Source organism: Thalassophryne amazonica, chromosome 2, assembly GCF_902500255.1.
Source record: "Thalassophryne amazonica chromosome 2, fThaAma1.1, whole genome shotgun sequence".
Lineage (NCBI taxonomy): Eukaryota > Metazoa > Chordata > Actinopteri > Batrachoidiformes > Batrachoididae > Thalassophryne > Thalassophryne amazonica.
This window is the reverse complement of record NC_047104.1, coordinates 64527849-64541003: the sequence shown is the minus strand read 5'-3', so window position 1 is coordinate 64541003 and position 13155 is coordinate 64527849. Positions and strand designations below refer to the sequence as shown.

Sequence of the window (13155 nt, the reverse complement as noted above, 5' to 3'; positions counted from 1 at the left end):
TGAGAATAACACTGTGAGTGGATTATTAATCAATGACATTAGTGATCATCTACCAGTTTTCATCGTTTATAATAGAAACCATCGGCGGAATCAGCCAGAGGAGAAAATAAAATACAGGCGAGGGATTTACAGGAGCAAAACTGGGAAAAGGTATACAGTGAAAGTGATGTTGATAGTGCATATGAAACTTTTTTACAAATATTTACATCATTATATGATAAAAATTGTCCAATTAAACAAGACTACAGAAAACAAAAAATCCAAGCTCGACCATGGATGACGAAAGGGTTACGAAATGCATGTAATAAATAATAATAATAAATAAATAATAAATACACTGTATAGAGAATTCATAAAACTAAAGACTAAAGAGGCAGAAAATAGATATAAGAAATACAAAAATAGATTAACTAATATTATACGGGTATGTAGGAAGGAATATTATAGTAACATATTATATAATAACAAAAACAATATTAAAGGAATATGGGATATATTAAATAGCATTATCAAAAATGGTAATAAAAAACAGAGTTACCCTCAGTATTTCATTGATAATAATGTGAAGAAGGAAAATAAGGATGAGGTAGTCAACGGTTTTAATAATTTTTTTGTAAATATTGGACCAAGCTTGGCAGAAAAAATTCCCGATTCCCAATCTGAGGATTGGGATAATAATCTTATAGAAAGAAATCCCTGTTCAATGTTCCTCACAGCAGTGGATGGAAATGAAATTATAGACATTGTGAATAATTGTAAATATAAAACATCTACCGATTTAAATGAAATTGATATGGTGGTGGTAAAACAGGTCATTGAATGGATTGTAGAACCACTAATATACATCTGTAACTTATCATTTCAAACCGGTAAATTTCCCAATCAAATGAAAATAGCTAAGGTTGTGCCGCTGTATAAGACTGGGGATAGACACCACTTCACAAATTATAGACCTGTTTCTTTGCTTCCACAATTTTCCAAATTATTAGAAAAGTTATTCAATAATAGATTAGACAAATTCATAAATAAACATAAATTACTTACTGATAGTCAATATGGATTCAGAGCACATAGTTCAACATCACTTGCATTAATAGAATCAGTTGAGGAGATTACAAACGCCATAGACCACAAATTACATTCAGTTGGAATATTTATAGACCTTAAAAAGGCTTTTGATACAATTAATCATGACATATTAATCAAGAAACTTGAACAGTATGGGATTAGGGGGTTGGTGTTGCACTGGGTGAGAAGCTACTTAAGTAACAGAAAACAGTTTGTGAAGTTGGGGGAATATACATCATCATGCTTGGACAATGCTTGTGGCGTCCCACAGGGGTCAGTATTGGGTCCAAAACTGTTTCTAATTTATATAAATGATATTGTCAATGTTTCCAAAATATTAAAATTAGTATTATTTGCAGATGACACAAGCATTTTTTGTTCAGGGGGGGATTTGCAGGAGTTACTGAGGAGGATCAGTATAGAAATGGGAAAATTGAAAACATGGTTTGACAGAAACAAATGATCATTAAACTTAAGTAAAACAAAATACATGTTATTTGGCTATTGTAATACAGACATACAGGTTCAGTTACAAGTCGAGGGGGTAGATATTGAAAGGGTACATGAAAATAAGTTTCTGGGGGTGATAATAGATGATAAGATAAACTGGAAGACTCATAAAACATATACAAAGTAAACTGTCAAGAAGCATTTCAGTTCTAAACAAAGCGAAACATATTCTGGACCACAACTCACTCCGCATTCTTTACTGCTCACTGGTTTTACCATATTTACAGTACTGTGCAGAGGTATGGGGTAATACTTATAAAGGTACAACACAATCACTATCAGTAATGCAGAAAAGAGCTATAAGAATTATTCATAATACTGGCTATAGAGATCATACAAATCCACTATTTTTACAATCCAAATTCTTAAAATTCACAGACTTGGTTCATTTTCAAACAGTACAAATTGTGTATAAAGCAATAAACAATTTACTTCCAGCAAATATTAAAAATATGTTTTTTAACAGATCAGGGGATTACAGTCTGAGGGGGAAATTTAATTTAAAGCATCAGTGGGCACGAACAACATTAAAAGGTTTCTGTATTTCTGTCTGTGGGGTGAGGATGTGGAACAGACTGGGAGTGGGGCTCAAGCAATGTCCAAGCATGAACCAGTTCAAACAGCGGTACAAAAATATGGTTTTTTCTGGGTATAGGGAGGAGGAAGGGTAATGAGGGTTAGGGTGTTTTTGTTTTTTGCTTCGGCTTGTAAATATATAGTATTTTGTATGTAAGTAGGTATGTGTAGGTGTATATTTATGTTTGTGTATATATATGTGTATATATGTATATGTGTATATATGTGTGTGTATGTATATGTGTATGTATGTTGATGTGTGTATGTATATATATATGTGTATGTGTATGTATATGTATATATATATATATTGATATCGGTTTAGGTGTGTAGGAATCTATGTGTATATGTGGCAAAGGGTATTACTGGTTGTGGGGAAGAAGGGGTAGGGATAAATAAGCTGATGCTTCACCCTACCCCTTTTCGGACATGTTGGGTACACAGTAGGAACTTTTTTGTTGTTGTCTTTACTGATCTATCTTGTAATTGTTGTTGTATCAAATGTTCGAAATAAACAGTTTTCATTCATTCAAGCAAATCAACACTCATATTAATGAAAATGTTCCAATGAAACATTCAAATGGGCCTCAAATGTAAGATATGTCTCAAAAGGACATGATGAAGACTAATTTGCAAAACAAACTGGATTTATTTAAATTTTCTCATAAAATTAAAATGGGATGTGGATGTGTAGAGGATGTGGAAAACACTGACCTGGCAGCCGACTGTCTTTTTGTGCTCCTTGCTGCTTGTGTCTGCCCGGCTCTTGTCAGGCTTAATGCTGAGGCGTGTTCGGCCTCCGGCTCCGGGGATCTGGCCTGTCGGGCTGGTAGCTTTCCCCTCATCCTGGAACAGCTCCACCAGCAGGTTAAACTACACACAGCCACCCAAATAAATTTCAACACAGCCAATGACAGCACTTGAGCTTGCAGACAATAGAGTTTGACTTAAAATAGGTGACAGATCAAGTAATTTTCCCTGGACAGATATAATATATAATGCCTTTGTTTTATTTTTCTATTAAAGCTGCTGATGTGTCTTATTTACTGCATGTACACTTATGAAGCATGGTGTAAACTATAAAAGCTTGAATACTGACAGTGAGCATGCTGAAGACTTTTTAAAATGAATAAAGCTTAGTAAAATGTCAAATAATCAACAATACGCCATTTTCAAGATTAGCTGCAATGCTGGTTGATGGCTACAGTTGTGACTATGAGATGATTAATTAGTATTTGTTAAAAACAGTCTGAGTGGTTATAAAGATTAAACATTATGGAAAGTTAGTAAAATATAACGCTTGGCCTACATGATACAAAGATGCCACCACATATGATTGCATAGCAAATTACGCTAGTTTGACACAAACAGTAGAATCATGGCCTAAACCAGATAGAGCTGGTAAAATAAATGTAAACATGTCACCATTTTTCTCAGTAAATATATTTCTCAAGGTGTGACTGACATGAAATTTTCACCAGATGTTTGTAACAACCCAAGTGCAGCCAGTCTGCTCTGTGTAAGCCTGATCCCGTCAGATCTCAGAAGCTAAGCAGTGCTAGATCTGGTTAGTACTTCGATGGGAGACCTCTTTGGAACACCAGCGGCTGTGTGTTCCTGCAGGTAGAACTGGAGTTACGTCAGGAAGGACATCCGGCATAAAACCTGTGCCAAATACCAATGTGGATCTGGCTGTATCTGCTGTGGTGACCCCGAACAAAACAGGAACAACCAAATGGACATGGTTTGTAACAACCCAAGTAATCCATACATATAAAGAAACCAAAGCAAATAGTGCAGAAATTAAGTTATGTGTAATAAAATGGAATGACAGGGAAAAATATGCTTACTGAAATTTATTTAATACTTCGTACAAAAGCCTTTGTTGGTAATGCCAGCTTCGAGACGCCTCCTGTATGGAGAAACTAGTCACATGCATTGCTCAGGTGTGAATTTGGCACATTCTTTCACACAAACAGTCTTCAAATCTTGAAGGTTCCGTGGACCTCTTCTGTGAACCCCGATCTTTATGTCTTTCCATAGGTAGGATTCAAGTCAGGCGATTGGCTGGACCATTCTAGCAGCTTTGGTGAGGGTTTCCTTGACTGTGTGTTTGGGATCATTGTCTTACTGAAATGTCCACCCTCATTTCATCTTCATCATCTTGGTAGATGACAGCAGATATATTTACTGAGAAAAAAGGTAATGTGTTAAATACTTCTTTTACCCACTGTATGTCCTTTAGTAAACCACGCACGTATCAGGCATGTTAGAACTGAGGCTATATAAGACAAAGCTGTATTATGCACAGTGTATGAGGTCATTCTGCAGGGCTCAGAGTGGTGCCATGCTGCTTCTGTTTCTCTCTCGGCATCATTCAAAGGAGGGGATCCCTTTCTTCCTGCGTTGCCTTTTATGCCCAACTTCCTTTTTCTTTCCATAGTGTCTTTCGTGCTCCCCATGCAGCAAGCATAAAGCACTCACAACTTCAATCTCCCCGGTGCTGTTAGAGTGATAACTCAGTATCAGAAATTTTGCAGGGAAGCAAGAAGGACAGCGTTAAAGGAATAAGGGGATAAAAGATGAATGAAAGGCAGGAAAATAAAACCACCACTGTTTACCTTCTGTAGGTAGGGAAGTGTTGTCATGATGAAGACAGACCAGACATACATGGACAACAAATGGAGACACATGACAACAGAAATAAAATAAAAGGCAATGATTAAATAAGCCACAGAATAAAAGCTGCACTCACCAAAAACAGGACATATTCATAATTTAAAAGAACAGGAAATACAATGATAAAGACTAGTGATGAGTAATGGATGAGAAAAGCAAGATAGAAAGATAAGTTCTGGTCAGACTGCACTTTAACAAACTTTTACTAATTTCCATGTCTGAAAAGCAGACTATGGTTTGAGGACGAGGGGGAAGCAGCAGTTGCCTTGCTGGCAATCAAATCTGGGCTTTTGGAATCAAAGAAAGTGACAAACAAGCTCATTTCAAGCTACAAGTAACTTCAAAACCACACATTTTAAGAGACACAGAGAGCATGAACAAGTGCCGAATTCAGCTACATTCAAACAGAATCCTTCTCATCCCGCTGTGTGCACTTGTGACTTGTGTTAGAGTTTTAGAATGCAACCACTGTTAAATAACCACTATAGTTTATCTGATTTTGCATATTTAGTGTGGAATCTCTCTCTTGCTCTCTCCCACACACACACACACAACAGGATACGTCTGAATAAAAGGAATCACAGCAAAAGTGAATTAAGCGGTCACAAGGGCGCAATTTAGAACTAGAAATTGGGAGGGACAAAGTGTGAGGCCCGCAGGGCCGAAAACCCACAGGCCAGGGGTCTGGGGGCCGCTTTAGGCCCCCAGAAGCCAACAGTTTCTAGATAAGCTCAGATGCATTCTGAGCATCCAGAACAGTAATTTTAATGTTTTGAGAAGACCATAAAGTGGACACCATTTGACTTGTACAATTTTGAAACTGTGGATACAAGTACTTTATTTTGAGAATAGCCAGCACTGATTTTATTAACATCCTGGTGTAAATAAGGTATCGCAACATGTGTAGAACTCAAAAAGAATGACAGGTTGAGTTTTCATTAAAAAACAAGTGCAATGTGGTAAAATGTATTCATAAATATGAAAGAACAGGCTCTTAATAATTATTAACTATCACATACTGTATTTTTTTTCCTCAAGATTTGTTTTTGCATAAGTTTGAAAAAAACAACAGATCATAAGTTTAGGATAAATTACTTATCATGAATTTAATTTTCGAACTGGCACTAATGACAACACTCATACTGAACATAATTTCGCTTGCATAGACTGATTTTGGAGATCAAGCAATAATTGCAGATGGGCTTTCTGAGGTCCCAGATAGCTTTTCTGATTTCCTTTTCTAACTTTCAGAATTTAGTAAATTAACATATGGTCCAATGATACTTATGTGTAGACACTAGTCCCTAGAGGCAGCTATTTTTGGTTTCAAATCTGGGCAAATGCAGTCCCAGAAAATTCAGAATGTGACAAACAAGAAACAGGTGTTGTAAAAAGTCAATGCTGCTAAAAATACAAACTTGCAGAAACAAAGATACTATTCTGACATGGTTCTGCACATAAGACTGGCATGGCTTGCACATAAGATTGGCATAGCATGTTTCAAGTACACACATATATGTCAGAAGGTGGGGGGGACATACCATATTCTGTCCCCCTGGTTGAAAAGGTGGGGGGAACATGTCCCCCCTATCCCCCACCAAATTGCGCCCATGAGAGGTCAAAACCTTTAAAGCTCAATTCTTCCTTACCAATGGTGTCAATGTGCTTGTTTAGGGGCAAAGCCCCTTGGGGAAATCTATGTTGTGATTTGGTGCAATATAAATGAATTGAACTGAAGTGTTTTCAGTCCCAGTGATTTTGATCTCAATATTCAGAATGTTTGTTTGTAAAGTTAACACTGTTCTGTTTTTGGTGGCACCTATAAGATAACTGTCAGAGGTCATTACGACAAATATATCACAGACCGTGCGTGTCTTTAAAGGATTAGGTCCGCAGCTGTATGATGTTATTTTGGCTTCTGTGGGACTAATTTAAGCTTAAAGGCATGTATGCAAGTGAAAAATGACGCAACATTCATTCACATGTATTATTGGTATCTTATTTCTATTACTGTTTAGTGCTCGTATGACACTTATGTTGTTTGTGGGAGGCAAAGCAAAATTAATAAAACACTCCTGGTGAACCTTATCCCATCTAAGATTTATACTTCAAAGAACCTTTAGTTGATAAAATTCCTGATAACATTTACAGTGAGGAAAATAAGTATTTGAACACCCTGCGATTTTGCTCCCACTTAGAAATCATGGAGGCTACCACGTGCTGGGTAATCGGGAGAGTCTGGAGTTTTCCCGGTGGGCTGGTCCAACCTGGGGCCGTTGTGAGGGGGTGTTAATATATACATACATATATGACCACCACTGTGAGGCTACACAGCAAGACACTTGGGCTGCTGTATCTTAAAGAGAAGACATTAAGTGTTATAAATGTCTTACAATCATGAAAATTCACAAGAAAATAACTTAAGACTGCTTCTTTTGCAATGTTATCTTTTCCAAAGCCCGAGGTAGGGACATCCCATTACACGTTTAACACCCCTATGCATTCATTACAGTTAGTTCAGTCCAACCAAGCCCTGTGCGCTCAGATGGGACTTGCACTACTAGCAAGTACAGGAGGAGTGACCTGTGAAGGAAAAGATGGACAGAAAAAAGCCAGGTGGAGCTGAAAAAGCTAGATTAAGAAAAAGAAGAAGACACTGACTTGGCTGGGCAGACACTGTACTATATTTTCAATCGTTGTACTCGGCTCCAGCTCAAACTGTGCGACAAAACCACAGGGTTTAAAAGTTCAGAGCGCACGATTCATGTTCTCACACTGTACGGCCGGATGCTCTGATGCGATCTGACTGCTCACATTGTACCTTCAAAAACCACACGTCGGGGTCGCGTTTCTTTTTTTTATTTTTTTATTTCATGCCTATCAGCGCGCACAGTGAGTGAAATCAGGTGGGTGGAGACTGAGCGCATATGCGCGCGCGCGCACACAGCAGACAGCAACGTGATTCATGACAGGACAAAAAAGAAAACAAACATTCATAACAAGTGTTGCTACTTACACTGTTGTATAAATAAACTATATTTCATACGGAGTCATACAGCTGCGCAAGGTGTAGCAACTTATTCCCTCATCTGTCGTGAATCCTGTTGTCTGCTGTGTGTGTGTATGTGTGCGCGCGCGCATATACGTTCAGTCTCCCCCCCACCTGATTCCACTCACTGTGTGCGCTGATAGGCATGAACTTTAATATGATATTAAGTTATTGCGAGGGAACGCAAAAAAAAACAAAAACACATGAGATCACTGTTTGCTCTCTCCGGTGTTGCACACACATAGTGCGCGACTTAATCAGCACGTAGACGCTTGTAGCGCTGCTTCAACAGCGCGGAACCCTCACGAGTCACGACGGCCGACCAAAATATCAAACAGGGTTGATATTCATCCGACCATATGATTCCCCATCGGGAGGTGGTCGTGAGATGTTACACGCAGCTCGTTACTCCATGCAGACTGCATGATGCAGGAAGCACAATTAAGATGAAACTCGGCGCGATCCATAAAATTCTCGCAGGAGTGAAAAATTGGCTGGAAAAGGGCCAAAAATGGTGAGTTAACAATACCGTTCGTGTTTTAACTAACTAGCTTTTACTTTATATTATAAGCCATCCAGTTTTCACAGTCAGTCAGCACATAAATGCTGGATTGAAATGCCACAGCAGAACTCTTATTATCGCTGTGTTTCTGTGTAGGCTCTCAGTTGTCCAGGTGGTTTCCATAGTAGAGAAGCTTGAATCTTCGACTGGACAGGGTTGCTTGACGTGAGGACGTTTCGCTTCAAATCACAGAAGCTTCCTCAGCTAAAATTCTTGCTCTGGTAGTCTGACTTCTGTCTTGACTCTTGTAGAGTTGTTGAAGTTGAAGTCAGTTGTTGAAGTTGAAGTCAGACTACCAGAGCAAGAATTTTAGCTGAGGAAGCTTCTGTGATTTGAAGCGAAACGTCCTCACGTCAAGCAACCCTGTCCAGTCGAAGATTCAAGCTTCTCCTCTATTATCGCTGTGCGCTGGCGGTTTTTGGGCCGGTTGGATATGAAACTCCCAGGCTGAAAAATGTTCCCAGCACGCCCCTGCATGGAGGTGTCTGAAATTTTCATCTTAGGTGCATGTCCACTGTGAGAGACATAATCTAAAAAAAAAAAAATAATAAAATTAAAAAAATCCCTAAATCACAATGTATGATTTTTTAAAATAATTTATTTGTATGTTACTGCTGCAAATAAGTATTTGAACACCTGTGAAAATCAATGTTAATATTTGGTATAGTAGCCTTTGTTTGCAATTGCAGAGGTCAAACGTTCCCTGTAGTTTTTCACCAGGTTTGCACACACTGCAGCAGGGATTTTGGCCCATTCCTCCACACAGATCTTCTCTAGATCAGCCAGGTTACTGGGATGTCGCTGAGAAACACGGAGTTTGAGCTCCCGCCAAAGATTTTCTATTGGGTTTAGGTCTGGTGACTGGCTAGGCCACTCTAGAACCTTGATATGCTTCTTACGGAGCCACTCCTTGGTTATCCTGGCTGTGTGTTTCGGGTCATTGTCATGTTGGAAGACCCATCCATGACCCATCTTCAATGCTCTAACTGAGGGAAGGAGGTTGTTTCCCAAAATCTCGCAAAAATGGCCCCGGTCATCCTCTCCTTAATACAGTGCAGTCGTCCTGTCCCATGTGCAGAAAAACACCCCCAAAGCATGATGCTTCCACCCCCATGCTTCACAGTAGGGACGGTGTTTTTGGGATGGTACTCAGCATTCTTCTTCCTCCAAACACGGCGAGTGGAATTAAGACCAAAAAGTTCTATTTTGGTCTCATCTGACCACATAACTTTCTCCCATGACTCCTCTGGATCATCCAAATGGTCATGAGCAAACTTAAGACGGGCCTGTACGTGTGCTGATTTAAGCAGGGGAACCTTCCGTGCCATGCATGATTTTAACCCATTACGTCTTAGTGTACAGTAATCTTGGAAACAGTGGTGCCAGCTCTCTTCAGGTCATTGACCAGCTCCTCCAGTGCAGTTCTGGGCTGATTCCTCACCTTTCTTTGGATAATTGATACGCCACGAGGTGGGATCTTGCATGGAGCCCCAGTCCGAGGGAGACTGACAGTCATGTTTAGCTTCTTCCATTTTCTAATAATTGCTCCAACAGTTTATCTTTTTTCATCAAGCTGCTTGGCAATTGTCTCGTAGCCCTTTCCAGCCTTGTGGAGGTCTACAATTTTGTCTTTGGTGTCTTTGGACAGCTCTTTGGTCTTAGCCATGTTAGTAGCTGGAGTCTTACTGTTTGTGTGGGGTGGACAGGTGTCTTTATGCAGCTAACGACCTCAAATAGGTGCTTCTAATTTGGAATAACAAGTGGAGTGGAGGTGGACTTTTTAGAGGTGGACTAACAGGTCTTTGCGGGCCAGAATTTCTGCTGATTGGCAGGTGTTGAAATACTTATTTGTAGCAGTAACATGCAAATAAATTATTTTAAAAAAAATCATACATTGTGATTTACGGATTTTTTTTTGATTATGTCTCTCACAGTGGACATGCACCTAAGATGAAAATTTCAGACCCCTCCATGATTTCTAAGTGGGAGAACTTGCAAAATCGCAGGGTGTTCAAATACTTATTTTCCTCACTGTAAATCTAATAAAGTGAATAATAAAATAAAGTACTTATCTATTGAAGTTTCTATTATACATACGGTCAGTCATTGTGAAAAATCCTTTTGATTTCAGATGTGCTGTGGTGATATGTGAGTTTTATGGCAACTCTGAATTATGATTATGCATTTCTGAAATTCATTTCATTTCCAGCAGTAAAGTCATCCATCCTTATACGACGCATCTGGAAAGTATTCACAGCACGTCACTTTTTCCACATATTATACTCACAACATCCCATAATGACAACATGAAAAAAGTTTTTTTCCCCCCAAATTTATTAAAAAAAAACAAACAAACTAAGAAATCACAGTACATAAGCATTGCCTAATACTTTGCTGATGCACCTTTGGCAGCAACTGCAGCCTCCAGTCTTCTTGAATATGATGCAACAAGCTTGGCGCACCTATCTTTGGACAGTTTTGCCCATTTCTCTTTGCAGCACCTCTCAAGCTTCATCAGGATGGATGGGGAGCGTTGGTGCACAGCCATTTTCAGATCTCTCCAGAGATGTTCAATCAGATTCAGGTCTGGGCTCTGGCTGGGCCACTCGACATTCACAGAGTTGTCCTGAAGCCACTCCTTTGATATCTTGGCTGTGTGCTTAGGGTCATTGTCCTGCTGAAAGATGAACCGTTGCCCCAGTCTGAGGTCAAGATCGCTGTGGAGCAAGTTTTTACCTAGGATGTTTCTGTACATTGCTGCATTCATCTTTCCATCAATCATGACTAGTCTCTCAATTCCTGCCGTTGAAAAACATCCACACAGCATGATGCTGCCACCACCGTCATTCACTGTAGAGATAGTACCTGGCCTCCTCCAAACATGACGCCTGTCATTCACACCAAAGAGTTCAATCTTTATCTCATCAGACAAGAGAATTTTGTTTCTCATGGTCTGAGAGTCCTACAGGTGCCTTTTGGCAAACTGCAGGTGGGCTGCCATGTGCCTTTTACTAAGGAGTGGCTTCATTTAGCTACTCTACCATACAGGCCTGATTGCTAGATTGCTGCAGAGATGGTTGTCCTTCTGGAAAGTTCTCCTCTCTTCACAGAGGAATGCTGGAGCTCTGACAGAGTGACCATCAGGTTCTTGGTCACCTCCCTAAGGCCATTCTCCCACGATTGCGGTTTTGACGGCCAGGTGTAGGAAGAGTCCTGGTGGATCCGAACTTCTTCAATTTATGAATGATGGAGGCCACTGTGCTCATTGGGACCTTCAAAGAAGCAAAACTGTTTCTGTACTCTTCCCCAGATTTGTGCCTCAAGACAATCCTGTCTCAGAGGTCTACAGACAATTCCTTTGACTTCATGCTTGGTTTGTGCTCTGACATGCACTGTCAACTGTGGGACTATATATGTAGACAGGTGTGTGTCTTTTAAAATTACATTCAGTAAATTCAATTTACCCCAGCTGAACTCCAATTAAGCTGTAGAAACATCTCAAGGATGATCAGTGGAAACAAGGTGCACCTGAGCTCAATTTTGAGCTTAATGAAAAGGTTGTACTTTTTCACATTGTCATTATGGGGTATTTATTGCCTGTAGAATTTTGAAGAAAAAAATGAATTCCATCCATTTTGGAATAAGGCTAACATAAAATGTGGAAAAACTGAAGCACTGTGAATACTTTCCAGATGCACCGTATCTATACCTGCAGCAGAAAAAACAACTAAAAATAAATACAAATCACTTTCAATATTAATTTCTCAGTTTTACAGTTAACCAATTAATTATTTAATTTGACAAATGTCAGACAATCTACACTACACTTTTGCAAAGCTCAAGAGATAATGTTTTTGAAAATTCCTTTGCCTCAAGAACTGTCAAAATTTTAAAGATTTTGACAAAGAGTGCAAAAGTAGCAAATCTTCAAAGAGATTAAATTAGTTTTTTCTTCAACAACAAAGAGTAACAACAATTATTTTCCAATTAAGTAAATGTAGTAAATTAAATGTAGTAATAATTGCCAAGTTTCCTAAACATAAACTGAATGTGGATGATTGTTAAAGATTTGTCACCACTGACGTCATCAAATGGAGCTTCACACATCCAGTGGAGGGCGCTGCTGCCTTAGTTTAAGGTAGCAACTGTGTGTTCAGGAGAAAATAGTCTGTGTTCTGCACACATAAATTATCCTGATGATTTTAAAATTCTTCTGTGAAACATCCACTTTACATACACACCATCCTGCTTAACTTACAAAGAAACATTAGTGCCCCTGAAGTTTTATAGTGATTTTATTTTGTACATTGATGTGTTTGTTTTCTCTTCTGCTGTTGTCTGCAGGATTATAAATCCTGAGCTCTCAGTGTCTGTTGTGAGTGTGAACGTCACCTTGCTGGCCTTCATCACAGTGATCTGTTCTTCATTCACCGTATCCTTGTTCTTCTCCAGAAAACCTTCACATTGATATTCCACCTTTTCCACAACAATAAAACAGAATTAAGAGCAGTCAGTTAGCTTGTAAGGCACCCATCTTGAAACAGACTTACTTGCTTGACTGTTTAAATACAAACTTCCTTTCTTGTAGCAAATGTGCCCCTTTAGATTTTCCTTAATCTAATGAGTCAGCTGACTTCTAAATTCAGTAACAACAGCAGTGACCTTTGTAACTAGCAGACTGAGGCTTTGGAAATAAGACAAACGGACCAAC

At 39.1% G+C, this 13155-nt stretch overlaps 1 protein-coding gene across 3 annotated transcripts in view; it reads right to left on the bottom strand.

Annotated features, from left to right (window-relative positions):
* Window positions 1-13155, bottom strand: part of myo5aa (myosin VAa) — a 208208-nt gene that overhangs the window by 75712 nt on the left and 119341 nt on the right. For all 3 annotated transcript variants that reach the window (XM_034186870.1, XM_034186852.1, XM_034186861.1), the window contains exons 14-15: window positions 12837-12920; window positions 2869-3027 (exon numbers count right to left, since the gene is read on the bottom strand). In XM_034186870.1, the coding sequence (XP_034042761.1) occupies window positions 2869-3027; window positions 12837-12920 (243 nt within the window). The remainder of the gene's footprint in view (window positions 1-2868; window positions 3028-12836; window positions 12921-13155) is intronic.